The sequence below is a fragment of the Balaenoptera borealis genome, assembly GCF_965194805.1.
Source record: "Balaenoptera borealis genome assembly, chromosome: 19".
Taxonomy (NCBI): Eukaryota; Metazoa; Chordata; class Mammalia; order Artiodactyla; family Balaenopteridae; genus Balaenoptera; species Balaenoptera borealis.
In genome coordinates, this window is record NC_138878.1 from 5,024,736 (window position 1) to 5,052,166 (window position 27,431).

The 27,431-nt window shown below is 49.8% G+C and overlaps 2 protein-coding genes across 3 annotated transcripts in view; both read right to left on the reverse strand.

Moving 5' to 3' along the window:
• OSGIN1 (oxidative stress induced growth inhibitor 1) overlaps positions 1–3,668 on the reverse strand; it is a 54,842-nt gene extending 51,174 nt beyond the window's left edge. The window contains exon 1 of the mRNA XM_082366884.1: positions 3,548–3,668. The gene's annotated coding sequence lies outside the window, so the exon portion shown is untranslated. The remainder of the gene's footprint in view (positions 1–3,547) is intronic.
• Positions 247–16,500, reverse strand: MLYCD (malonyl-CoA decarboxylase). Of its 2 annotated transcripts, XM_082366873.1 has the most exons (5): positions 15,883–16,493; positions 7,458–7,570; positions 6,414–6,570; positions 3,548–3,700; positions 247–1,473 (listed from the first exon to the last, which is right to left on the reverse strand). In XM_082366873.1, the coding sequence occupies exons 1-5, from the start codon at positions 16,429–16,431 to the stop codon at positions 940–942; spliced, it is 1,506 nt and encodes a 501-aa protein (XP_082222999.1). In that variant the 5' UTR covers positions 16,432–16,493; the 3' UTR covers positions 247–939. The 2 variants fall into 2 exon arrangements, with proteins under 2 accessions (XP_082222999.1, XP_082223000.1); XM_082366874.1 differs by lacking the exons at positions 6,414–6,570; positions 7,458–7,570 and having other exon boundaries at positions 15,883–16,500.
• Between the last annotated feature and the right edge of the window lie 10,931 nt (positions 16,501–27,431).

The following is a 27,431-nucleotide window of genomic DNA, read 5'->3' on the forward strand; positions in this document are numbered from 1 at the left end:
GAAGACGACAGGGGTGGTCCAGGGACGGGTCTGGAAGGTGAAAGGCAAGGAAGGTGGGGACCTGCTGCCTGACTCAACATCACACCCCCTCCTCGCCCACAATCAGCAGCGCCTCTGCCATCACCTCTGTCCTCAGGCCACACGCTCCAGGCCCGCTTTACAGAGCATCAAACCTGCCAAGGGGCTGGCTGGGGACCAAGGGCACGGCTAACGAGGTCTCGGACCTCAGACACGACCACTATGCGATCGTGAATAACCACGTGTTTAATGCTTCACAGGACAAACTTGTTCTTTGCTACGAAATTCATCACGAACTTGAATCGCTGTAACTGTCAAGTCTATAATACAATTTAAGCCCCAGGCGACAAGAGCTCTCGTGTCCAATAATTTAGCTTAGTGAAGTTTGTGCAAAGTCACAAACCTTTTCATACGTTCACGATCTCCAGAATTTAACTAGTGAAGTGTAGCACAGCTCTCTACCGCTTTGCAATCAGCAGAGAGAAACGGCTAAAACAATCATGGCTGAACCATGTTCTACACTGAAAGGAATATCTGGTTCTCACCTGGGCCACCTGCCCGGGTCCTGGAGCGGCTGACCCATCCACCTTGGGACGAGAGCCGGCAGAGGCTCCATGGTTTCTGAAGACCATCCCAGGGCAGGGAGCCAGGCCGAAGGCCACGATGGAATCTTCTGGAGAGAGCACAGCATCCCCATCCAGCCCACGTCCACCTGTACCCACCACTACCTCGCAGCGGTAACGCATCTTCCCTCGTGCAAAGCCCGGGCCCGGCCTGCCGGTGTGACCCCGCCACAGGCCAGAGAGCACAGTTCAACTCTGGTTCACTCTAGAAGCTCCTTTGGGTACATAACCCCATCCCCGACCCCTCCGGAAAATTATACTTTTCCAACCCGGGGACGCTGGCTTCAGCAAAGGTGACTTAGAGTTTGCTGTTCTTCTGAAACTGGGCCACCAGGCTGAGGACCTGCTCGGAAGCTTTGATGCTCTTGGAGCTGAGGTAGGTGGCCCTGTTGGTGGCCGTGTCCTCCAGGAAGTAGCGGTAATTGACCATGAGGCCACACGAGCCCGTGATGCCCTTGAGGCTGACGTCGGCCATCCAGTTGATGCGCCACATCACGGCCCCGTTCTGCAAGTGGAAGTTGGCCACGGGGTTCAGGGCGTAGCCCCGGTGCTTCTCCCCGTACAGGTACCAGGCGCAGAGCCGCATCAGGGGGGCCTGGAGCGCCCGGACCAGCTGCTCAGACTGGACCCACTCGCTGCTGCTGAGGAAGGTCTTGAGGGTCTCATTCACGGGACCGCCCGTGATCTCGGAGATTTCTTTACACTCGGAATCTGTCAACAGTTCGTTCCTCCCGTGATCCTTTGCTTTTGACTTCAGCAGCCCCAGAAGCCACTTGGTGAACCCAGGGATAGGGGACAGACTTGCAAATGTCCCCAGGTGAGGAAACTCCTTCTGCAGGGCATGGTTGGGGTGGGGAAAGGAAGGTGGAGAAAACACACACACACACACAATTCAGCAGGTGAGTCACGGATTCACAAACACCTCCTTTCTCGCTTACGTATCATTAACCTCCGTGTGCTGCTGTGGGGTTTACAAAGTGATATTTGATGTGCATGAATCTTCTTCTTTCAAGGAACAGTTATTAAGGATCTGATGTGTGTCAGGTCCTGGAGGCATCCTGAGTCCCCAGGACAAGCCTTTACTGTGGGGTCTCCATCTGCACCACTATCCACGCCGGCAAGTTGGGGGACCTGCCTGAAATCGGAGGGGTGGGCTGCTACGATGTGGGGTGCCGTCTTCTGACTACAGGTCTGGTCTTTCTAGCCCACCAGGCCCCTCCCACGGACTTTGCTGCCGCCACAGAACCTGGTTTGGTGCTTGGCACACAAGTACCCAGTGACTGTTTGCTGTTTGTTGAATGAATAACTGATCGCCCAACTATAGCACAGTGGGTGCAGAGGATGGGATAGAAGGGGAGGCAACGGTTATGTCTCCACATCAGATAACACAGTTCAATCATTGTTGTTCAAATTACAGAGAGATCTCAATGATCACTTCAAAGAACCCAGTATTTTCCAGTTAAAAATGTAATATATGCTCACTACAGAAAAATTTTTTTTAAATTTAGGACGGAAGCAAAGAAACCACCATACTCTCCAGGTTTGACAGAGTATAACTCCTGATCCTTCTCTAGGCAATTTTTGCAAGGGCGAGACAGTTATTTTACATCCTGCTTTGTGGATTTATATCATGAGCGCTTTCTCATTGTCACTCAAAATTCAGAACCGTAACTTGTATCAACAGAATAATATTAAAAGATAAGACGATCCCATGCCTTTCCTAACCCTGTTCTTTTCACTGGACATTTAAGGTGCCTCTTTCATAAACCTCCATGAACACCTCTGTGTTGGAAGGGCTGCCCTTCCCTCCAGATTTCTCGGGTGACTTTCCGGCTCCCAGCCCAGTCGTGGAGAAGACGTCAGCGGCAGGATGGCTCCTGGGCTGCCTGATTCCGGAACAGACTCTGCTGTATCACCCAGACCCCGGATTCTGCTCCTCCTCTGACTGCCTTTCTGACCCTCATACCAGCCCTGCTACCCACCCGCCCTCGCCCCATTCATTAGCACCTTCAGCAAAGAAGCAGGAAATAAGAAGAAACTCAGAGTAATCAGATGTGCTTCTTATCGCCTCTGGGGAAGAAGTGGCAGGGAGTGATTCTAACGAAGCTGATACCCAACTGAATCCCAAGTTCTCAGACTTAAAACTATGAATTTAACACGAAGCACGCAAATATTTAAATTCCATCCTATCTGTCATTCTCTGAGGAAGAGCTTCTGCAGCAGCTGTCTGTGCTGAAACCACCAGAAGCACAGAGCGCTGCTCTCAGAGCCCATTAGTCATGACCTAATTATTTTACCTAAAAATTGGATTCTGCACATTAGAGTTCACTCCAGCCCCTCATGAGATAGCTTTAAAAAGCCCAAACCCAGAGTGGACCTGAACATTTCTGTGTGTTTCCCAGGGCAACCAAGAAAAGGCAATTATAAAAAAAAACCAAGTGCCAGTGCATTTACCCTCCAGCTGCCTGGTCGAACCTCGACACTCCCTCCTGGGCCGCGAGTGGGCGAGGGTGGGTAGGGAGGTTGGCACGGCCAGGACTGGACAGTGGGAGCGAGGGGGGCCCTGCTGGCGACTATGCTGGGACAGCGCGTGCCCATCAGGAGCCGCCCCGCCAGCCGGGGGCGGGGTCCCCTGCAGAAGCCGCCGCCGCCCCCAGGACGCATCTGGATGTGTGGCCCGTGAGAAGCTAGCTTTGAGGGCCTTTTCCTCAGCACTGCTTCCACCCCCTGACGAGTCTCGGGGCTCCTAGGAAGTGCCAAGGGGCACCTGGCACTTTTCCACCCCTCCTGCTCGCTCCGGCCCAAAGCTTCACCCTGTCCCCAGAGATGAGGGCAGAACTGCTCGGCCACCCCAAGGCGGGGACACAGACAGCGGTGCGGCGGGATCAGGGTCGAGCCTCGCTCACCTGCAGCTCCTTCACCACCCGCTTGATGAGGAAGGTGCCCAGCTCCACGCCCTGCAGCCCCTGCTGGGTCAGGCTCAGCGAGTATAAGATGGCTGTGGTGATCCTGTCCCGCTCCTCTGTCTCCGACGTGGGACTCTCCTTCACTATGATGGTCTGGAAAACACAAAGGACACTGATGGGCAGCCGTGGATGCACCCGCCCCGCCCTCACCCCTCCTGGGGGTCCCTCGACCCAAGAACCAGCCTCTAGAGGCAAAGCACCCCGTTTTGAGACGTCTCTGGAGGCGGCGGTGGTCTCACAACTTCCCTGGCTGTTTGCTCAATGTTGTATCATTTCTATCACTTTGAAATTCTCCCACAAGCTTCGCTGAATCACAACTGATGTCCCCCAGGTCTCTCTCAGGGGAGGTCTCTCTCTCTCTGTGCAATCTGCCGCCCTCCGACACCCACAGACAGCACGCCAGCCCTCTGCCAAGGCCAAGGGCCCCCCTCCCTGCGCTCCTGTGCGCAGGCTGCCCGCCGCGTCCCGCAGGCCTCCCTCCGCCCCGCTGAACCCTAGTTGTTTACACTTCCCAGTAAGGCGGACGCAGTCCTACGCAAGTTTTCTTTCAGGAGATGTACCTTTTTATGCCTTTCCTATGTACCTTTTTGGTTTTCTGCCACGTCCTTATATTTCCACAGTGAAACCACACGCCCGCACAGACACGTACGAGAAGCGATCTAAGAATCAGCATGACTCGTACTGGGAAGTCCCTTAGCCAAGTCCGACTTGATCGGCTCTGAGATGTGAGTGCGGGGTGTTCTGAGCTTTAACACCCTGAGGGCCACTGGACAACAGTGGTGGAGACCTTGCAGTTGGCTTGGACACAGGCCCGCCAGCCTGCTTCTGAAGGACACGCTTACGCTGCTCTAAACTCCTACCAGCTACCCTGGATGCCTGAAGTAGGGGAGTCTGGCCCAGAGTCCAGGCTGAGGTCTGGAGCCCACAGACTTTCTTAAATTGCCAACGGGGTGCGTGGGTCTGCGCGTAGCCCCCTGGGGAAAAACATCCTCAGCTCTCATCCCCTTCAGACGCTCGGAGGGTCTTTTCTGTGACTCCTGGGAAGCCATGAACCATCGCCATAAGGAAAGTGGGGCGGATGGTGACACAGAGGCCGTGACATCCGGGGCCCCACCAGCCTCTCCTGCACCCGCAGCTGACGGAGGAGCTCTCCTCCCATCATTCCTCGTCCTCATCTTGTTAAATCGCCTCCTTTGTTTTTCAAGAAGTCTGTAGGTTATCTTGTGGTTCTGGACTCAAAAGTCTCCAGCAAATCTTTTTTTTCAAGTTTAAAAAAAAAAAAAAAAACCCCAAACAAACGAACCTTTCTTTGATAATATGAATGAGATACGCACAATGTCAAAGAGGCAAGAAATAAACGCATGAAGAAGAAATCACAAATCACTCCAGAACTCAACACCCAGTCCTACTGTTAACGTTTTGGGGAGCGCCTTTCCAGGTCGGTCTCACCGGCCCCAGGCAGGCACACACATAAATACACGTGCATACAAAACCACGGACACACGCAGTCTCTCATGTGTCTGTCCGGACGCGCGAGTCTCCTCACACGGAAGGCACCTGCCCTCAGGGCTGGGACCCCGGTCCCCCACCGTCCCCACTTCTTCCATCATCCTGGGCAGATCTCTGCAGTCCCCTCCTAGCCTCAGAGTCCTCATGTCTAAAAATAAGCCTGAGTCACAAGGCGCTGCGGGCAGACGGGGCAGAGCAAACGCTCAGTCGACGTAATTCATGCTACACAGAAGGTCACACCAGATAGGCCAGGCTGGAACCTGAACCTTCAGTCAATAGTAAGTCAAAGTTGACGTTCCATGTCAAACACACAAAGCTAAATCCACACTTACGGCCACACGTGGGAGCGCGCGGTCTGTGAGGACAGGCCAGACGCACACGCCATCGTTCCCTCGAGCATCCCCTCCAGTGGACACGGTGGTTGCCACTCCCACCTCCAGACCACGCTGCAGTGAGCAACTGCCCAAACTCTCAGGCCTGAGCCTCTCTTGGGATAAATTCCCGAGGGTGGAATTTTCAGGTCAAAAGGAACACACGTTTTATATTTTAATAGTTATTACCAAACTGCCCCTGGGAGGTCGTGATAACCTCTAGTGCGTGACAGTGCAGGCGCCTCCAAACAAGCATCGTGCGGGAACGTCTCCCTGCTGACAAGCCCTCCACCCTCCGATGCCAGGAGATGCTGCCCAGCGCCCACCTGAGATCTGCCATCGCCTCTCAGCCTCCTAACAGGCCACTCCGACCCCGAAGCTGCAGTGACCCAGGTGTGCCCACTTCCCCTCACCGGACCTGCTCTGCAGCCCCAGCCCCTGCCCCCCGTGGGCCTGCGGACTGAGTGTTTCAGACACTCACCAACGCCTCGAGGAGAAGCCCAGCTTGCTCCGGGGGGGGAACCACCACACCGGGCAGAGCGCTGGGCCCGCGTCAGGCACGCAGCACAGCCGACTTTCCAATTTCTCAATCAGCTGTCTTTTGAAACTACCCACAGGCACTTAGAGGCTGAAGAGTTGATCCCCGCGCCCCTGCACTTGTACCCCCTTCCTCCATAACAGCCTGGACCACGTCTCAACCCAAGGTCCACACACCCTGGCAAAAGCTTGCCCCATCCCATCACTGCCCACACACTGCCCGTTCTCCACTCTGTGGCTGCAGATCTGGAGACTGTATCTAGCTAATGCAAAGATCCACAAAGGCCAAAAAGCAATTTATTTTCAAAAAGGGGAGAAAACTAAGTTAACAGAAAACTTAAGGCACCCTGGGCCGTCTGCCCCGTCCTGAATCGACTGCACGCAGGTACCTGGATGCTGCTGGAGATCTCACTGGTCAGGGCCACGTGCAAAATGATCAGGGGCTCCCCTGGGGTCGAGCAGTGAGAGAAGAAGTAACACCTTCTGTAGGGCCCCACGCGCCGTTTCATGTCCGCCCAGTTTTTAACGGGATGCACAGCCTCAGACCTGACGAGAACGTTATGAAGGGGCAAGACAAAAGTACAATTCACAAGTTAAATAGCCGCAGGGCTGATTCCTACCTGTATTATTCACTCAAGTCAAAGCAATCCTTTAAATACAGCTTCAACAGACTCTGCGGGAAATTCAAAGATCACTTTAGCGTGAAACAGCGCTGACTGAGAGGAGGCACAACTGGTGACCGTTTTACACACAAAACTGTGCTCTCATCCCCGCTCTTAAGACTCATTTGCCAGGCCCTGGGGGAGCAGTTATGTGGCAGATTTCAACACAGAGACTTGACCAGATGCCTGTCACTGGACATCCTACGTCTCTTGCTTCCTCTGAATCTCCGCAGTGTGAAGTCCGTGCTGCCTGAGGACACGCCTCGCCTGGCTGCTTCCATTTGCCCAGTGACCTCGGCCACCGCTGTTTTGTTTCAACGTGCGATGTGGCAGCATGCCACTGTCGGCCAGCCTGCATTTCACTGTGTCCGGGGGAAGGTGGGAATCACGCACTATACTGTGAATTTGGAGATTTTATCCAAGGGAGACATTTTAACAGCGGGTTGAGACAGACGTTTTTTGAGTTACTAATGCCAGTGCTTGGTCCAGTGAACCCGGGCAGCTCTGAGCATGGGGTCGTTGGGGAGACGCGGGCGTGAGGGCTTTAAATAAGAGGACGTGACCGAGACCCCAAGTGCAGGTTCACTGGCAGAAGGACCAGCTTCCACCTGTGCCCTTTCCTCCTCTGTGGTCTCGGCATCACCTGCTAGGACAGCCACCTTGGTGGATCCTGTGTTTGGGTTTTATCAGGCTTGGAACAAAATGTACACGGGAATGGAGACTGGCTTTCAACTGAAACGTAAGAAAAGCAGAAACGTCATAAATACTTACTCACTGATTTTCTGCAGCACTTCACACGGTGAATGCCAGGTGACCCGCTCCAGGTTCAGGAACCCGGAAGAAAACCATTCCGAGAACATGCTTTTCAGCACCCCGTTCATTTCCTGAAATGGAGAAGGGGGAGCGCTGGCCTTCCGAGGGAAGGACGTCCAGCCCATCCCCGCATCGCTGCCGCACCGGGAATTCGACTCCAAAACCTGATACAAACGAGGAGCGGGCAGGATGGGCCTGTCCTGAGGCAACCCGACCGGGCTCCGCTCTCGGCCACGACAGACCGAGCTCAGCTCCACTTCTTCCTTCCCTCCTTCCACCCGTAAGACACCTGGGCTCCACGTGAACTAAGTTGCCCAAATCAAATAACGTGCGCCGATGCATTCGCCGCCGTGAACACAGCCACACACGTGATGTTAAGCTGACGCTGAACGGCGTCTCGTGCAGGAAACTCCAACACCCTCTCGGGAACATTCTCTGGTTCGCCAAAAACACCCTTTCTTGTTTCCCAAGAGAAACGAGCACTGGGTCCCGCGCCCCACATTTCGACAGCTCTAAGGTGTGTGTTTTCCTATTTTAACATCTTGGTGGTCAGGACGCCTTGTTCAAATGATGGCGGGTCACTGTTTAATCGGCAGCATTTTTTCCTCCCTGAGTGGGCCGTAGAATAATAGTGTGTCGGGCAATCCATGCATTTAGAATTGATGACATTATTCTAATTTCACTTACTTATATTTATTTTACTTCCAAAAATGATTTGAGTCAACTTTACCATCAGAGATACATTCGCACTGAAACTTTTCAAGCAAGAACAGAACAAGAGGTGAGTAAGGAGAGGAGAGGATGCAGGGGCAGAACCATCCCAGTTAAGTCTGTGGTGACTGCCGACCATGTAACAGTGGTAAGCTTCGTGACAGCCAGAGCAGAGGGGATGTCCAGGGCAAGAGACAAGGCTGTTGTTCCTCAATGGCTGCGTCCCTTTTCCCCAAATCAACAGAAGCTTCACTTTTTAGCTGGGCACATGACTGTTCAGAATAAAGTTTGCACTGCCGCTAGGAGTAGTCATGTGACTGAGTTCTGGCTTCTCAGATGTAAGCAGAGGTATCCTGCAGCAGCTTCTGGGAACCTTGAAAGATGGCAGGAGCAGCAAAGGGCTGCTCTTTTTCTTTGTCTTTCCCACCGCAGGGAAGAGATGTCCTTCCATCTTTTTCTTTGTCCTTCCCAATGCAGGCTGGAAGGCGATGTGATGGCTAGAGCTGGAGCAGCCATTTGGGCCATGAGGTAACTCTGGGGATGAGTTTTTCAGGGAAGAGCAACAAACAGCAGTCTGGGTCAACTGAGGGCACCGCAGAGCAGGATCAGCCCTGGGCTGCCTACCTCCAGACTTCTTCATGAAAGACAAACTTCTCTTATTCAAACCACTGTTGTTTTGAGTCTCTGTTATTTATAGATGAACTGCATACTAACAGATACACTGCATATTACTGAATAACAGCAAACATCTCAGTATGCCTGGTACAGAACTGACCTTATGAATCCCTGTATAAGAATCACAAAGACCATGACGGATAACACCTGTAAAACTGTACACAAGCTATAAAACTGTTATAGGGCCATTTCACATTTTAATCCCTGGTAAAAGGTCAAAGGACTCAGAACCTTGTCACTTGAGGGTAAGCTGCAGGCATGGGGGTGGCGGCTCAGAAACGGTTTTGGAATGAAGCGATGCCCATCTTTCAATACTGAAGGCCTAGGGCACGAAAGAGGCCCCATGGGGGCGAGGAGAGGGGGTAAGTCTAGGACCAACGGGGGAAGGCACAGTCAGACTCCGTGCAAAGAAGAGCTTCTGAGTAGCGAGGGCGGCCCACAGAGGTCCTCCTGGGAGATAGCGGCCCTCCCCACGGGAAGAGATGAGCACAGAGCAGGCAAGAACGTGGCGGAGGTGGTTTAGAAAGGATTTCCACGTCGACAGGCGGCTGGACCAGATGACCTCTGTAACTCCTCGTAACTCTCTATCCCATGGTCTAGTCTCCTTCACTGGCCTCTCAGCTCTGTAAGGGCAGAGGTCATTTCTGATTTAGTCCTCTGGTTCTCAAAGCCATCAGTGGGGTCTTCCATGTGGAAGATGATTTAACAGATTGATGGCAAATGAAAAAGAGAAGACAAACTGGAAAACAGTGAGCAGGAAGTAGCAGGAAGGCAGGAGAAGGGATGGCTCACCAGGCAACACAGAAGGGCTCCTTACAAAACTGTATTTCCTGCACTGACTACAGGGGTCCTCAGCCTTCCTGGGGTCCCCACACACTCTTGCATATGTGCTAAAAACTGGGGACACTCTCCCCAGAAAAATGCAAACACATTAATAAAACTCTGCACACAGTTTCCTGGGGTTCATGGACCCCTGTGAAACTCAGTTCCCAACCAGGTTCCCCAGGTTGGGAACCTCTGCACTGAAAGGTTAGGAACGGACCAGCCGAGTTCCACGTAGGATGTACATGGAACTCTATGGCATCTCCGTGACACGCACAATAGGGACAAGTTGGAAAAATCTACCTCCGGCATTCATACAGTACTAATTATGAAAGGAATGGTCTGGCTGACGGAAGCGCCTCTTCTACGCGTCCCTTCGTTCTATTCTGGGCTACTGACAGCTATGAAGTGGGACACTGGACACGAGATCCGGGAATCTAGGTTAAAGGTTACACACCTCCACCGCCCAGGGCTAACAGGACCGCAGCTGTTCAGGCTGGAATTAGGTGCCGAGGGCAGCAAGGCTACCGGATCTCAGACAGCAGGAGGGAGAGGAATCGTGTATGCGTCATGCTCAGTGATTCAGAAATCATTTATCAGCGACCCAGGACTCGAAAATACAACTGCTGGGACGACGTTCCCATCTACAAATGAGTTCATCTCTTAGTGTGGCTAAGCACAGAATTTAGGAGAACCACGAGGACCACCAGGTTAACTTCAAAACAGGACAAGACACCACAGGAGGTTTCCAACCAACCGTGGTGCGGCTGGGCGCTGCAGTGGTGGCGTGGGGACCCTGACTGACACGAGTTTGGTCCCTTCTCCAATGTTCCGCCCGGGCTTCCATTAAGGTTCGCACAGCTCTCACCGTCATTTCTACATTCAAATCGCCCATCGTTTCCTAAATGCCAGCTCCCTTCTGCTGCCCACAAATATCTGACGGTGCCCAGACTCTCTCCCAGAATGGGAGTCCCCTTGGCTTCACTGGGGATTGTATCTGTAAGAGACTGAACTCTTCAACCCCAAAGGGCTTTTGGAAATAACTCCGCAGAAAAACAAGAAGCCTGTAAACTGCACACACAAGAAGCACGCGCCTGCCCGCACACCGTGTACCCCGCTCAGGAGCTAGACACACAACCGCAAGTTCACAGGGCGTCTCGCTGAGGAGGAGAGCAACTGACGGCTGGATTGGATTCACACCTCAGAGCCCAAAGCCCTCACTTCCCCGCCTCGGGAAAGAACACGCAAACCCGGACTTACGGCCACACGTCCAGGCATCATAATAAGCCTCTCAACTCACTTGGAACTTCAACAGAGAAGAAGAGCATTTTTAACAAAAAGAACATTTGATCTTGTAAGCAAAGGGACCGTTTCTTTTCCTGGTGTGATTAAGCTGCTTTGTGGATTTGGTATTACCCACCCCTGCCCAACACTGGATGACTGATTTATTGTTCTATTTCCTAAGATTAAAACTCGGGGTGGGGGGCAGGGGTCCTGCGATCAGAGAATTCAAGGACATTGACAAGTCCCTTTTCTACAAATTCCTTAATCATGAAAACAACTAAAATCCCTTTCTTGGGATAAATCCATTAAGATCAATTCACTTATTATAATCCAAGAAGTGCTTCAAAGCGGCATCAGAGGGACGGACCATCGCAGTAGAGACCTGGGATGAATCAAGAAGTCCCAGGCTGGCCTCTAAGACACTTAGGCTTCTAACGACCTTTTAATTGATGGGCAGCAACGTCCATCCTCTCCGCAACGGATCTGCTATCTTGAAAACCACAGCAGACATTTGACGTTTGCCGGGTTGTAAAAACTTTCTACACAGCACTTGCATCTTCCCAGCAAACAGACTTGATACCGACTCTGAACTTCCTATCAGGAAGGATTAAGAGTAAGAAAAGAAACCTCACCCGATTTAAAATATCCAAGAAAAGAGATCTACCCCGTGCCTGGCCTTCTGCCTCGGGCTTCATGCTGGGCTCCACTCAAATAGAAGTGTCAGGCTTCGGGATTCTTCCATATTTCCAATAATCACAGCCCTCGGTCAGAGACCAAGATGTTGACAAACTGCCCTCATTCGTAGCTGTGTTTTTAGCCAAGCTCCACGGTAGTTTCAGAAGAGAAGCAGGCTGCCCTTGGGCAGACTGACCACTGCCGCCTCAGCGGCCGAGCTGGTTGGCCCAGGACAGTTAAGGGACATGGCTACGATCACCTAAAATCACGCTTCTCACCAGCATAACTGGGGCCTTCCTTCCCCACCTGGTGCGTCTTCTGCTGTACCCACTGTTCCGTGTAAGATGGCTAATCAGCATCCTTTTGGGCCTCACACATGCCAGTTATTCTAAGGACGCCTTTGTGCTCACGAGATTCAGCAAACAAGAAGCTGCGAGGGGAAGCAGTGGACTGAGTCCACTCCAGGGCGATGCCCAGGCCTGAGCCCACAGCAGCTCTCGTTCACCTGACATTAGCTGGCAGCTCCAAGGTCAGCAAGGGCCAGGGGAGAAGCACACCCGTGTGATGGGGTGCCGTGTGCACAGCAAGGGGTGCTCAGGTCTGCTACTCCCCGCCTCCTGGGCGTCCCGCGGCATCCTAGGCCCCTGGGGATCTGCGGCTCCTGCGCTGAAGCTTCGAGGGCCAAACTGCTGGTGGTTTCCAACACTGGATTCCTAAAAGCGAAAAGCTCTAGCTTTTTAACCACCTCTTTAACTTGGCTGCAAAATCCAGAATGAAACAGAAATGGAATCAAGATGGACCACACACATTAAGTGATTCTGGTGATTAATTACAATATCAGATCCCAGTGACGATTTCTATGGGTTAAAAAAAAAATCAACTCTGAACGTTTTGAATGATAGGGATAAAAAAACATTCACGTAGCCACAGAGAGCAAAGGGGAAGGGGAGCAACAGATTTAGCTACTAACGGTTAGAGGCACTCGGGCTAAGGGCGGGTTTCCAGGTAGAGAAACGCAAGAGGTGTGATGGAGCCACCTGAAAAGGCTTCTGCACCCGGCGCGTCCAGACCACGCGCAGAGGCCAAGGTCAGGCTAGGGTCACTCACCCTCTGCTTGAGAAATATCTTGATTCCACGTGACTTTTTGCCTTTCGGTTGGTGATGTTTTTCCCTCATGTGTGTGGACGGCCTTGGTTAAAAAGCAAAGGAACCCTGAACGTCTGAGGACACGGTGTTGCTGGCAGCTCTGGGTCTCCCTGGGCCCAGCTCCCCTCCCACAAGCCAAGTCTCAAGGTCACGGCTTTGAGCTTTGATGATGTCTTCTCAACCTCATGATAACCAAGAGTTTTCTCTTGTATGTGTGGAAGAGTAAGGAAACGAGTCCAGTTATGTCTCACAGAATCGGATGCGACATCAGGAATCCCCCAGGACAAGGGCGGTCCCAACGTCTGGTAGGATGTCTCTCTCTCTCTCTCGGCCGCACGGAAACCTTCCCTGGCCTCCAGGTTCCGTTCCAGGCTCAGACCTCTGAATGGAGCAGTCTGACCTCAGGACGAATGGGAGTGGTTAGCTGCCGACTTCGCCAGATGGCAGGGCACCTGGGAGTCTATCTCACGCTTCATTCATCATTTTGCTATGCAAGACGAAGGTCCCAGTTTTCAAGGAGCTGATCATCCAGTTGCGGGGGATAAATACATTTCAAACAACAGATTCTGTGGTTAATGTATCAAATCCAACCGAGTGGTACAGACAATTACGTACCTATGAAGCTCAGAACTGGGTGAGGCCGCCCTGAGCTGGAGCGGCTGGAAAAGCCTAGCAAACGAGCTGCGAGTGGAGGTGGCTCTTTTTCTAACAGGAATCACGCAGGGGTGCGGGTTCAGGAACTTTCCATCCAGGAGCCAGCTTGGCTGGAGAGCAGGGGCCGTGGAAGGGAGCGAGTAATGCTGGGGGAGTGGGAACGTGCAGGATGGCTGGTGGGCAGCAAAAATGCCAAAGGAAAGACACCGAATGCCATCCTCCTGGCCACGGGAGGTTTGATGATTTTTCGACAGAAGAGCAGAGACTGACCTGATGCTTCAGAAAAAGGTGGGTGCTGAGGTTGCTGATAAGACGGAAGCTTACACAAAGTCTTGGAAAGATAAACACAGTCACAACCAGAGAATATTAAACTCCTGACTCAGTGAAACTAAATAAAACAAAGCCATTCATCAACTGGGTTGTTTTACCTTCCCTTCAGTTTTACAGAAAAAGGCAAATCTAAAAGAATAAGCCCATTTTCGATCTAGTTAGGTTGTCAACTAAGAGAGTTGGTGTGCCATGATGAAGTACACACCGTGGAGTCGTGGAGACAGGTCTTGGGTGGAGGCGCTCTTACCAGCTCTGTGCTCTGCGCGCTGCACTGGGCCTCGACAAGCTTTAATCACCTCATCTGTCAAACGGTCACCACGTCTTGCTGAGGATGAAATGAGCAAGTGCATGAAAGGCACTCACACATACGGTGCCTGCCCCTAACTCTTCCCATACTAGAAGGGAAGCCTCTGGACCAAGTGACCTTGGAGCCCGAGCACACCTGGTACCATATAGATAGCCAATGAATGGCTGAATGGATGGGTGGAGAGTTTCACTTTGGGACAGGTCACCTACCCAAAAGACATCCTACCTTGGATTAGGTAGACAGACATCCTAGCTAATTCTCAAGCCTCCTATGCAATGAGAATTAAGTTTCAGAAGGCTTTCAGGAGCAGTGGTCTCTGCTTTAAGGAGAAAAAAAAAAAAGTTCTGCTTGGATTGCAGACTAAACCCAAGCCTCTCTTGGGAGGAACCAGATGGGTATGCACACAGTGTGTGGAACACAAGGTCTCAGCCGTTCAGATGAGGATTTAGTTGGGAACATGGTCAATTTAACACACTGGGATTCCAGGACTGATTTGGTGCCAATGCAATAAACAACTGAGGTTCTCAGCCTGTGACTCTTATAGCTGAAGGCTCATTGGCCCTAGGTAATACTTAGCATTGTAGATTAGCCAGCTATTATGAGCAATCAAATCATAGCTACTATTATCATCCTGAGATTAACCCTATCCTAACTACACACAATTTTATGCATCTAGGGCTACCAAGAAAGATAAGAAGGTTTCTGATAAACACCATAACTCACATAACATGATGAGGATATAAAATGTAGAGCAAAGAACCTAGGAAATTTGGATTTGGGTGGATGATCAGAGACATACTTATTTGCTTTGAGGTCCTGGTCAAATCATGTGACCTCACGTGACTTGATTCCTTTACTGTAAAACGAGACATGCTTATCACCTCCCCAAGAGTGAGGCAATGAACGCAAAAACCATTATGCCAGTGTTAAGAGTTCTTAAACGAATCAGGACATAATCGTTCAACTGTTCAATTCTTTTTAAAGCCAACTGCACCTACTAAAGTTCTGAATGCCAGAACATTTACAGCATTTTTGGTTTACTAAAAGAGCAAGTTAGTGGTCCCACCATATTTAACATCAATAGTAATAAAAGGACTATATTCAACTATCAGCCACCTTTCAAGTCATCATTATTTAAATCTTAAACCATTTATTCGCATCTAACCTGAGCTCACTGTGCTAAAACGCCTGATTTCCTCAAGAAGTCAACTTAGAACCCTATTTTTAGGGCTGAACTCAGGCAGGTGAAAATGCCCTGGTCAAAGTTATGAGGCAGAGAGAAAATAGAAGGCATCCAGGCCCCTAGACGGTGGCAACCTCGAGTTCTCGTCACCTCTGTACGTTTCACAGGACTTTTTAGGACAAGGGCTTACACAGTGGGCACCGCAACTAACTTTTACTGACCCCCATCCAGGTCTTCCGAAAGGTACCGGATGCTCGGTCCGGTCCGCATCCAAGTGTGTCACACGGACGACACCTCTCAGGTAAAAGAATAAAGAAGAGACTGTATGGCGCACACTCAGCAGGAACGAGGCTTGACAGTCACCTTCAAAGTCAGCGAGGGCCTAGTTTCTATAAGACTGGAGCGAGGTGAGCCTAGAGGGAGGCGAGGACTGGGAAAGCGTGGGAAGGAAGGGGACAGGGTTCGGGGGCTCTGACTCGGGCGAAGTGTGCGCGGCGCCAGGCAAGGGAAGGTGGAGCGCGTGGGGCTTCAGGGGCGGGTGAGGACGCCATGGGGAGGGCCGCCAAGGGTCGGGGGCGGCCCGGGCGGGGCCTTACCCGGACGTGCGGCCCCTCCATCAGCTTGAGGGCCTGCGCCTCGAGCAGGTCGGCCCGCAGCTGCACCAGGAAGCGCACGCCGCCGTCCAGCTTGCTGATGTGGTGGAAGAGGCTGCGGTAGCGCGGCACCAGCGCGTAGCGCAGCCGGTCCTCTGCCTGCAGGAGCACGGCCGCCTCCCGCGGCTGCTGGAGCAGCTGGAGCACGGCGGCGCTCTGCTCGGCCACCTGGCCGTGGTCCACGCCGAAGCCCTGCGCCAGGCGGCCCAGCAGCTCGGCGCGCTCGGCCGCCTCAGCCAGGCCGCCGTAGAAGCTCACGAAGTCCGCGCACTGGTTCTCCGCCGGCGCCGGCGTCTTCTCGCGCAGCCCGTAGGCCGGCATCGCGGGCACCGCACGGTGCAGCAGCTCGTCCATGGCCCGCTCCAGGGCGCCGGCCGCCGCCGCCCGCCCGCTCGACAGCCGGGGTCCGGGCGGCCGCGGCGGCCGCAGGGGGAGCCGCGGCCAGAGGAGGAGGAGGCGCCCAGCCGACAGACTCGGCCTGAGGACTCGCATGGCGCAAGGATACAGCTGCCTGGGGAACGCCAACAACGCCGCCGCCGCCGCGCTTCCGGCTTCCGGCACGCGCCCGTCCGGTTGCCCGAGCCCGGGGGACGGGCGGGGCGGCGACCAATCGGAGGGCGGAGCGACGGGGGCGGGGCGGAGTGCGGCGCGAGGCCAAGTGTGGCCAAAGGTAACCCGGCCGGCGACCAATCGGAGGGCCGAGCGGCGGCGCGGGTGGCGACTTCAGGGGCGGCCTCTGCCCTGTCATCTGGCCACCCGAAGTCACCGCCTCAGTCCCTCTCCTCTAGGGCCGAGCTCTCCAGCCGCAAGGAACGTCACGGTCACCTAGGGAACCTGTTACGCACGCAGATTCCTGGCCCTACTCCGGAGACTGATCCAGTGTGCCTGGGGAGGAGCGGAGCAATCTGCGTGCCTACGAAGTATTCGTGGTGGTAATTCTCTGGCAAGGTAGCCTTTGTCTTGACCCCTGCCTAGGCGCTCCTCTCACTTACCCAGATGACCCCCAGAGCTGCAGCCCTCCTCTCTCCTGAGCTCCAGAGCCAGGCTTCCAGCTGCCTGCTGGAGAACTTTCTCAACGATATGGCAAACCGGGCTCTCCCAAGCATCTTGTTCCCCAACGTGTCCCTCCTTCCTTGGTCCTCATTCATTCATTCATTCGTTTTCATTCAACAGAGTGTTTATTAACCGCCTGGTATGTGCCAGGTCCTATACGGTGCACGGGGATAAAATAATGAACCAGATAGACCTGAACCTGCTGCAGGGAGTTTACAGTTTAACGAGGGAGACAGGTGATACCATAACTACAAATTGTGTTAAGTGCTATAAGGGAAATAAATAGGGTGGAGTGATATAGCTGGGTCAGAGCGGACGTCCCACTGTGGACAGGGTCATCAGGGAAGGCCTCTCTGAGGAGGTGACATTTCAACTGAGACCAGAAGAGGGGGGGAGGTGGGGAGGTGGGGAGAAGCTCACCTATCCATTCTCCCAAGGTCAAAAGCACCGTTTTTTATAACCTCTTCCCTGCCTTTCATCCCAACATCTAAATTTTATCGATTCTGCTTTTAAAAGACTCCTGCATTCATCTCTTCTCTCTGGCTCTCTGCTCCTGCAGCCCGTGTCACTTCTTACGAGGGCCACTTGCAGTAGCCTCTCTGCTTCCAGGCTTGATTGCTCCAATCCATTCTCTGCATCAGCTGCTGGGTGAACTTTCTAAACTATCCATCTAACTACGTTATTCACTTGCTCAACAACCAAATGCTTTGAGCCTGACAGGCAGAGCCTGGCACGGACGGCCCCTGCTCCCCTCTCTGGCACCGTGTTCTGTCTCTTCCCACCTCACGTCCCTTACTCTGTGGCCTGGTGGCTCCCAGATGTTTGGATTTTGGTATCAGTTTTTAAACACTGGGAAGACGGACACAGGACAGGGAGTGGGGAGGTGGCTGGGATCGCATCCGTCTACAGCCTTGACACACACCCCCCGCTTCAGACAGTCCCTCCTTCCGGGAGTGAGATTTCTGCCACAGTTAGTGAGAGACTGGGGGGAGTTCGCAGGGCTTGACGCCAAATTCAGTGGAGTCCAGAGGGAAAGCCATCCAGGGTCCCACTGTGCTCTTGGAGAAAGAGAAGCCTCATCTAGGTACAAAGGATGAAGGAGAGCTTCAAAGAACCCATTGAGAACACATGGTGGGCAGTATGCCCGGGCAAGCGGGCTCCGGGGCAGGGCCTTTCTTGTGTGGGGAGCTACAGGGCACCCAGCGATCGGTGGGTAGAGGACGGTGAACGCTTCCCTTCCTTAGTCACACAGTAGTCAGTAACTGATGTCCCACTGAAGTCCCTCTGCTGTCCCCTGTGCCTGTAAGAAGGATGTGTGCAGGCCCTGGCTGAGCCCCTCATGTGCCTCTCTGTACACTAATAGGACCACCAGTCATTCAGCACTTCCTAAGTGCCATCCCCTGTTCTTAGCACTTACATGCAGTATCTCATTTAAGCTTCCCAGTAACCCTATGGGGCCAGCACTATTATTCCCATTTTATAGAGGTGGGAACAGAGGCACAGAGAGATACAGGGACTTGCCCAAGGGCTTCCACTAGTAAATGCAGCAGTGCTCCCTGGGTCTCCCCCAGCCTGGAGTGCGGAAGGACTGTCTGGACCCAGCCTGCTCTCCCTCCAAAGTCTGTGCTCCTTCCACCCCAGGATCCTGCCTCTGCTAAGATGAGGATTCCTGCATTATTTAGAAGTGAGTTTGTTTTCATGCTGAAATGTTGAGGAACAGACAGGAGAGACAGGAATCTAGTAAATACCAACTCCCTCCCACACGGCCGAGGGTTGACTGCTTTCAGTCCTCACAGCAACACTCTCAGGTACTTGTCCCCCAACTACAGATGAGGCCGAGGCTTGATGGGGTCACGTGACAAACCAAGGTCCTCCTGTTAGTGAGATGCAAAGTCCAGGTTTGACCATTGTCTATCGGCGCCGAAGCTTTTGCTTTTCCCACTCTCGTGAGTTAAGTTTCTGGAAAGGTTTTCCTTCCTCAGAGGCCATACGGGAATCATCCATCTGTTCCCAAGTTCCATCCCAGTGATGATGGGAACCAACAGGGAGTGATAACTGTTATTTTATAATGGGGGAAAAAATTCAGAGGGGGGGCCAGCCCTAAGAGATATTAAAATTTATGAAGCTCCAGTAATTAAAACTGAATGAACAGACAAACATTTATGAAAATAACAGAAGAGCCCAGAGGTGCTTGGGTATTGGGTGTAGCGCCCCACATCATGGTCGCTTCACACATCACTGGGGGGAAAAGAGCAAAGCTGTGTCCTCACACTGTACAAAAGAAATTCCAGATGGCTTAAGGGTTTAAAATTTCACAAAGTGAAACAAAAGTATTAGAAGAAAATAATCCCAGAGTGCAACAAACCTTTTGAAGCATGACGCAAACCCAGAATGCATAAAAGAGAAGATAGGTAAATTCCAATATATAAATTTTTTAAGTTCTTTATACTTAAAAACAAAAGCAAAAGACAAACACTACCTTGGAGAAATATTTGCAAGCTATTATCACATACAAATGGCTAATCTCCCTAATATATAAAGAACTACAAAGCACCATAGGAAAAGACTGTCAACCCAGCAGAAAAATGGAGAAAAGATCTCACCAGAGAGTTCTTAGAAGAGGAAATAGAAATGCCTCTGAAAAATCTGTAAGGTGGGCTTCCCTGGTGGCGCAGTGGTTAAGAATCTGCCTACCAATGCAGGGGACACAGGTTTGATCCCTGGTCCAGGAAGATGCCACATGCCGCGGAGCAACTAAGCCCGTGCGCCACAACTACTGAGCCTGAGCTCTAGAGCCCACGAGCCACAACTACTGAGCCCACGAGCCACAACTACTGAAGCCCATGCGCCTAGAGCCCATGCTCCGCAACAAGAGAAGCCACCGCAATGAGAAGCCCGTGCACTGCAATGAAGCGTAGCCCCCGCTCGCCGCAACTAGAGAAAGCCCGCGTGCAGCAACGAAGACATGACGCGGCCAAAAATAAATAAATAGAATAAATAAATTAAAAAAATATATGAAAGGTGCTCAACTTGACTCGTGATAAAAAAAAATGCAAATTAAAATACTCCAGTGAGCTATCAGTTTTGATTTTCTGTGTTGTAATGATCAAAAAGCTGCGTGACAGTCTGTGCTCACGAGCCTGTGGGGAAGCAAGCCTCCTCTTCTGCCGCTGGCAGGAGCGTCACCTGGTACAGCCGTGTGGGGGGTGCAGGGTGCCTTGGCAGTTCTCTCTCAGCATCACAAACCGGCCCAGCAATGTGCACAGATACATCTTCCGTGTGCTGAATGCGTCAAGGACAAGGCTGATCAGACCTGGGTTCTCAGTCAGCAGGACCAGGAATCAGGCAGGGAGCCCAGGACAACAGCAGGGTCCCCGCAAGGAGATGGAGGTGAGGGTGGAACAGCCACCTCTGGCAGTAACAAGGGCTCAGATTCAAAAATCCTCTGCCGGAGCACCTTGGCCAAGAAGAAACAGAAAAATCAAGGTGGGGGAGGGGATGGTTGGAGCATCTCCATCCCCAGAGGCGAGTACAGGGAGCTGGGACAGCACATGAATAAAAACCGTGGGCTCCGAAGTCAGCAGAAGGTCCTGGGGACGCATCCTGGACCTGCCGTTTTCCAGTTCAGTGACCCTGAGTAGGTTTTGTCACCTTTTAAAGGCTCTTTCCACATCTAACAGATGTAGTTGACAGCAACTGTCTCTTACAGGCTTGTGAGGATTAAATGAAACAATTCATGTTAAGCACATGGCAAGTAGTAAAGCCTCTATCACATTTTAGTGAAATTATGGTCATTAATATTTGGGGGTGAGTGTATATTTGCATGTATCCAAAAATGGAGCACCATGTTGACCCCGGGCTCAGAGACACTCTGATTCCTGTGCAACTTCTTCCTGGAATTCTGCAGTAAGTGAGGGAAGAGGCAGCTGAGTGTGAGAAAAGAGGGTGGAAAGGGAGAGAAAGAGTCAGAGAGAGACCGAGACAGAGACAGAGACAGAGAGAGAGGCTGATGGAAAGCCATTTCCTTGAGCAATTGCCAGGATAACAAAAAGAGATTTTTCTTTTGAAACTATTTTCAAATAGTTACAGTTATCAAAGGAGATGATTTCGTCCTCTAGGAAGTGAGGCTCTGACCTCCCTTCCATTTTCTCCTCCTCCTTCTATTTCCCACCCCACCACCACATTTATGGGAGAGAATATCCCACACCAGCCAGGTCCCCCACGGAGCAAAACTGCAGGAAGCATTAGGAATACGTGGGACTTTTGTTCCATTCAGATGGAAATCCAAAGCATCTTTTGTTTAAGGGTAGGAGAGCCGGTACCTGGCTGACTAGGTGCCAGAATTCCTATAGGTAGAACCCTCTGGTCCAAGCGTTACAGTATAAAAGCACCGAGAGGTAGCAGTTCTTTATGGGGCCAGCCTTTGTTGGGCATGTCTGATCTTACAAGGCTCCAGGGAACTCTGTTTGGCTCCTTCTGCAGAGACAGAAATACACAAAGCCTTCTGAAGGAACACTAGTTCCTCTTCTCTAAGGAAGTGGTGAAAACTCATCTCCAGCTGGTGAAAGCAGTCTGCCTGGTCCAGACAGTTTCCTTTGGAGCTTGTCCTCATTTTCCGTGTCCCATGTGCTCTCATCTGTCCTGGGATACTCCTGCCCTGCTGCAGGGACCTTGTCCACTTTGCTTAGGTATTTGCTTCAAGTACAGTTCTCAATCTGTCTCTCTCCCAACTTCCTCCCTTTTCACATAGTTTCTTGAATCTGCTTTTTTCTGTGTTCATACTTGTTTTCCTCCAGGTGTCAACTGCCATTCTCTGCTTCCCCTGCTTGTGCCCTTGGTTCACAAAACATTGTCCTAATCCCAAACGGAAATTAAGAAAACAATTCCATTTACAAGAGTACCAAAAAGAAAAAAAAAAACCCAAAACTTAAGAATAAATTTAACCAAGGACATTTAGGACATGTACGCTGAAAACTACAGAACACTCAAATTAAAGAAAATCTAAGTAAATGGAAAGATATCCCATGTTCATGAGTTGGAGTATTAATATTATTAAGATGGTAAAACCCTCCAAATGAATGTGCAGATTCAATGCAGTCCCTATCAAAATTCCGGTTTGCAGAAATGGAAAAGCTGAACCTAAAATTCATAATGGAAATGCAAGGGGCCCTGAATAGCCAAAACTTCTTCTTTGTTTGTTCTTTAAGCAGAAGAACAAACCTGGAAGATTCATACTTCCTGATTTCAAAACTAACTAGAAAGTTACAGTAATCAAAACCATGTGGTGGGCTTCCCTCGTGGCGCAGTGGTTGAGAATCTGCCTGCCAATGCAGGGGACACGGGTTCGAGCCCTGGTCTGGGAAGATCCCACATGCTGCGGAGCAGCTGGGCCCGTGAGCCACAATTACTGAGCCTGCGCGTCTGGAGCCTGTGCTCTGCAACAAGAGAGGCCGCGACAGTGAGAGGCCCGCGCACCGTGATGAAGAGTGGCCCCCACTTGCCACAACTAGAGAAAGCCCTTGCACAGAAACAAAGACCCAACACAGCCATAAAAATAAATTAATTAATAAATTAAAAAAAAAACAAACCATGTGGTACTGGCAAAAAGGTAGACGTATAGATCAATGGGATAAAATTGAGACTCCAGAAATAAATCCATACGTCTATGGTCAACTGATTTCTCACAAGGGTTCTAAGACCACTGAATGAGGGAGAGAATAGACTTTTCAACAAATGGTGCCAGAACTGGATATCAACATGCAGAAGAATGAACTTGGATGTCTACCTCACACCACACACAACAATTAACTCAAAATGTATCAGTGACCTAAATGTAAAAACTGAAACTATAAAACTCACAGAAGGGAAAACAGGTGTAAATCTTCAGGAGGTTGGATTAGGCAATGGTTTCTTAAATATGACACCAAAAGCATAAACAACAAAAGAAAAATAGATACAGTGGACTTCATCAAAATTAAAACTTTCATGCATCAAAGGACATTGTCAGGAAAGTGAAAAGGCAATCCACAGAATGGGAGAGATATCTGCAAGTCACATAGCTGATAAGGATCTAGTATCCAGAATGTATAAAGAATTCCTATGACTTGGTAACAAAAAGACAAACAACCCAATTTTAAAAATGGGCAAAGGAATTTGAATAAACACTTCTCCTAAAAGGATATGCAAATAACCAATAAGCATATGAAAAGATTCTCAACATCAATAGTCATTAGGGAAATGCAAATCAAAGCCACAGTGAGGTATCACTTCAAATCCACTGGTATGGCAATAATAATAATTACAACAACAACAATAATAATAATAGTGAAGTAAGTGTTGGTGAGGATATTGAGAAACTGGGACTCACATACACTGTTGGTGGGAATGTAAAATGGTGCTGCCATTGTGGAAATTATTTTGGTAGCACCTAAAAAAGTTAAACATAGAGTTACCATATGGCCCAGCAACTCCACTCCTAGGTATATGTTCACACACGTTCACAGAAAAACTTGTACACGAATGTTCACAGCAATATTATTCATAAAGTCAAAAAGCAGAAATAGCCCAAATGTCCATGAATGGATGAATGGAATAAAACAAATGTCATATTATCTATACAAGGGAACATTAACAGCCATCAAAAGGAATGAAATACGGATACATGTTATAACACAGACGAATCCGGAAAACATTACACCAAGTGAACGAAGCCAGATACAAAAAAACCACGTTTTTTATGATCCCACTTATGTGAAATCTCCAGAATAGGCAAATCTATAGAGACAGAAAGTAAATTAATGGTTGCGTAGCACTGAGGGGAGGGGAGAATTGGGAGTGACAGCTAATGGGCGTGGAGTTTCTTTTCGGCTGATGAAAATGTCCTGAGATTAGATAGTGGTGATGATTGTAAAACGTTGTGAATGTACTAAAAACCACCGAATTGCACACTTCAGAATGGCTGAAAGAGGTACAAACTTCCAGTAACAAAATAAATGAATCACAGGTATGAAATGTGCAGCGTGGGGAATATAGTCAAAAGTTATGCAACATCTTTGTATGGAGACAGATGGTAACTAGACTTACCGTGGTGATCATTTTAAAATGTAGACAAATATTGAGTTGCTATGTTGTGCTACAGGAACCAACACAGTGTTGTAGGTCAATTATACATCAAAAACAAACTCAAAGAAAAAGAGGTAAGATTGGTGGTTACCAGAGGTGGGGGGGGAGGGGGGAGGGGGGAGGATTGGATGGAGGTGGTCAAAGGGTACAGAATTCCACTTACAAGATAAATAAGTCCTAGGGATGTAACGTACAACATGATTAATACAATTAACACCATTGTATGTCACATATGAAAGCTGTTAAGAGCAAATCCTGAGTTCTCATCATAAGGTAAAAATAATTTTTTTTCTATTTCTTTTATTTTGTATTTATATGACATGATGGATGTTCACCAAACTTATTGTGGGAATCATTCCATGATGTATGTAAGTCAAGTCATTATGCTGTACACCTTAAACTTCTGTCAATTATATGTCAGTAAAACTGGAAGAAAAAAAATAAAATGGTTAAAATAAAAATGAATTTTACGTTATGTGGATTTTATCTCCAAAAAAAAAAAAAAAGAGACCATCTCAGAAGGATTTGCATCTCTTTAGCCAATTTCCATCAAGAGAATCTGATTGGTCCAGCTTGGATTAAGTGACCAGGCTGGTATAAAAGGTCACAAAAACCACATGGGGCTGGGGGGACTTACCCTTTTGGGTAGGGACACAGTATTCAGAGGAAAGGGTTATGGGCCAGGCAGCTGTCCCCAAAGATGTTTACTTTAAGCATAAAAAAAGAGTTAAAGAAAATCTTGGAAAAAAAAATAAATCACCCATAATTCTAGCATCTTAATTATGACAGTTTTTATTTCTGCAAACCCTTCCAGTATTTGTCCACAGGCCAACATATTTTTCTGAGTTGTAATCACTATGTTTGTGCTGTTTATTTCCTGTTCTTTTTTACTTCCCACCATATCACAAACACTTCCCATGTTTCTAAATCACCTTCATAATTATCCTTTTTAATGGCTGCATAACATTCAATTGAGTTGATGTACCATAATCTCTTAATCACTTTGCCATTTCTGGATATTTACTTGGCTTGTAATTTTTTTCTGCTAATATATATATCATGCTGCAGGAAATATTCTCATGCATACTGATTTTTTCTTTACTGGAGTTGCCCAAATTACTTAAAAAGACCAAACAGGATAAAATTTCCCATGAAATGTCAAACTAACCAAGAAACCTAGCAATGGAGAGAGACACGTAAACTCACTGGGGCTCCCTGGGAAGACAGACACAACTCCTGGAGACCCCTCCTCCCCACCCAGGGAAGCCTCTGCTCTCTCACCCGTGGTGTGTTTATGCCTCTCTCCCCACTAGTGGTTCCCTGAGTTGTCTGTGCTGTGAATATGCAAATGTGGATTTATCTCTTCCTCTGGGTTGCATCCAGGTGGGTTTGTTTTTGCTGCTACAGTGCTACCATGACCTTCCTCAGACATGTCTCCCAGTCCTAGGGCCAGACTCCCTGTAGAGTTTCTCACCCTTGACACCAAAGACATGTTGGGATGTATCAATCTTTGTGATGTGTTTGTGTGTGTGGAGCTGTCCTGTGCATTCTGGCCTCTACCCACTAGATACCAGTAGCAGCTCCCAGTGGCAACAACCAAAAATGTCTCTGGACCTTGCCAAATGTCCCCTGGGAGACCACGCTGCCTTCCCACTGTTGAGGACCACTGCTTTAGACTAGTGGTTCTCAAACTTTGCTGCACTTTAGAATCACATGGGGAAGCTTTAGCAATATTCCATGCCCTGTATCTGGAGCACACTACAATTCAAAAAGATACATGCACCCCTAGGTTCATAGCAGTGCTATTCACAATAGTCAAGACATGGAAACAACCTAAATGTCCATCGACAGATGAACGCATAAAGAAGATGTGGTACATATATACAATGGACTGTTATTCAGCCATGAAAAAGAACGAAATAATGGTATTTGCAGCAACATGGATAGACTCAGAGATTATCATAATAAGTGAAGTAAATCAGAGAAAGACAAATACCATATATATCATTTACGTGTGGAATCTAAAATATGACGCAAATGAACTTATTTACGAAACAGAAACAGGGACATAGAGAACAGACTTGTGGTTTCCAAGGGGGAGGGGGTTGGGGGAGGGATGGAGTGGGAGTTTGGGATTAGGAGATGGAAACTATTATATATAGGATGGATAAACAACAAGGTCCTACTATATAGCACAGAGAACCATATTCAATATCCTGTGATAAACCATAATGGAAAAAAATATGAAAAAGAATGTATACATATGTATAACTGAATCACTTTGCTGTACAGCAGAAACTAACACAACATTGTGAATCAACTATACTTCAATAAAAAAAGAAATATTCCATGCCCAGACTGCACCCCAGACCAATTAAATCAGAACCCCCAGGGACACTGCTAGATGCCAGTTCTCACATTTCCTGCACACTGGAATCACCTGGGCACTTAAAAAAAAAAAAACAACACACGGATATCCCAGCTGCACACCCAGAGGTTCTGACATAATTGGTCTGGAGTGGGGGGCTGGGCATTGGGATTTTTAAAAGTGAAGCCTTAGATGATGTGCAGTCACGTTCAAAACCACTGAGGCAAATGCCTGTGAGCGGAATCGCCGGATGGTAGGGCTCCACTTTACTAAGTAATGGAAAACTGTTTCCCTACCACTTCTTCTTTTATACACGTCTGCCATCCTCCCCACATCCACGCCTCCAACCCTGAGCTCTGCCATGGCAGGGTCTGTGTCTCGTTTACCTTTAGATTCCTGTTGCCTAACCCGGTACACAGTAGCTGCTTCATGTATATTTGTTGTTGAATGATTGGAAGGGGGTTATAATTTTGCTGCGGTTTAAAAACACCTTGAAGTTAGAGCCAGCAGGGAAAGCAGCAGAATTGTAGTGACTGGAGATGGGGGTCAGCGCCCCCATGGAGTCTTTAACACGCTCCTGAGTCAAGCTAAGAACGGTGGTCAGTATCAGCAAGTGTGAGGACTTGTCGATGCTTCATTCTGATTCCTCTGAGGACTGTAAATGGCCATCAGGGGCCTCCCTGCTGTCTGAAGGGGGTGCCAGGAATGAGGGGCTCTGGGGTGCTGGCAGAAAGGAGTCATGGCTGGGATAGGGAGGCTCAGCAAAGAGAAGGTGGATGGAGATGGGAGTGAAGGGACTCCCAGGTACCACTCTGTGGTCGGCAGAATGATGTCCCCCCAAATATGTCCCTGTCCTAATCCCTGGAACCTGTGAACATGTTACGTGACATGGCAAAGGGGAATTAAGGTTGCTAATCAGCTGACACTGAGATGGGGAGATCATCCGGGT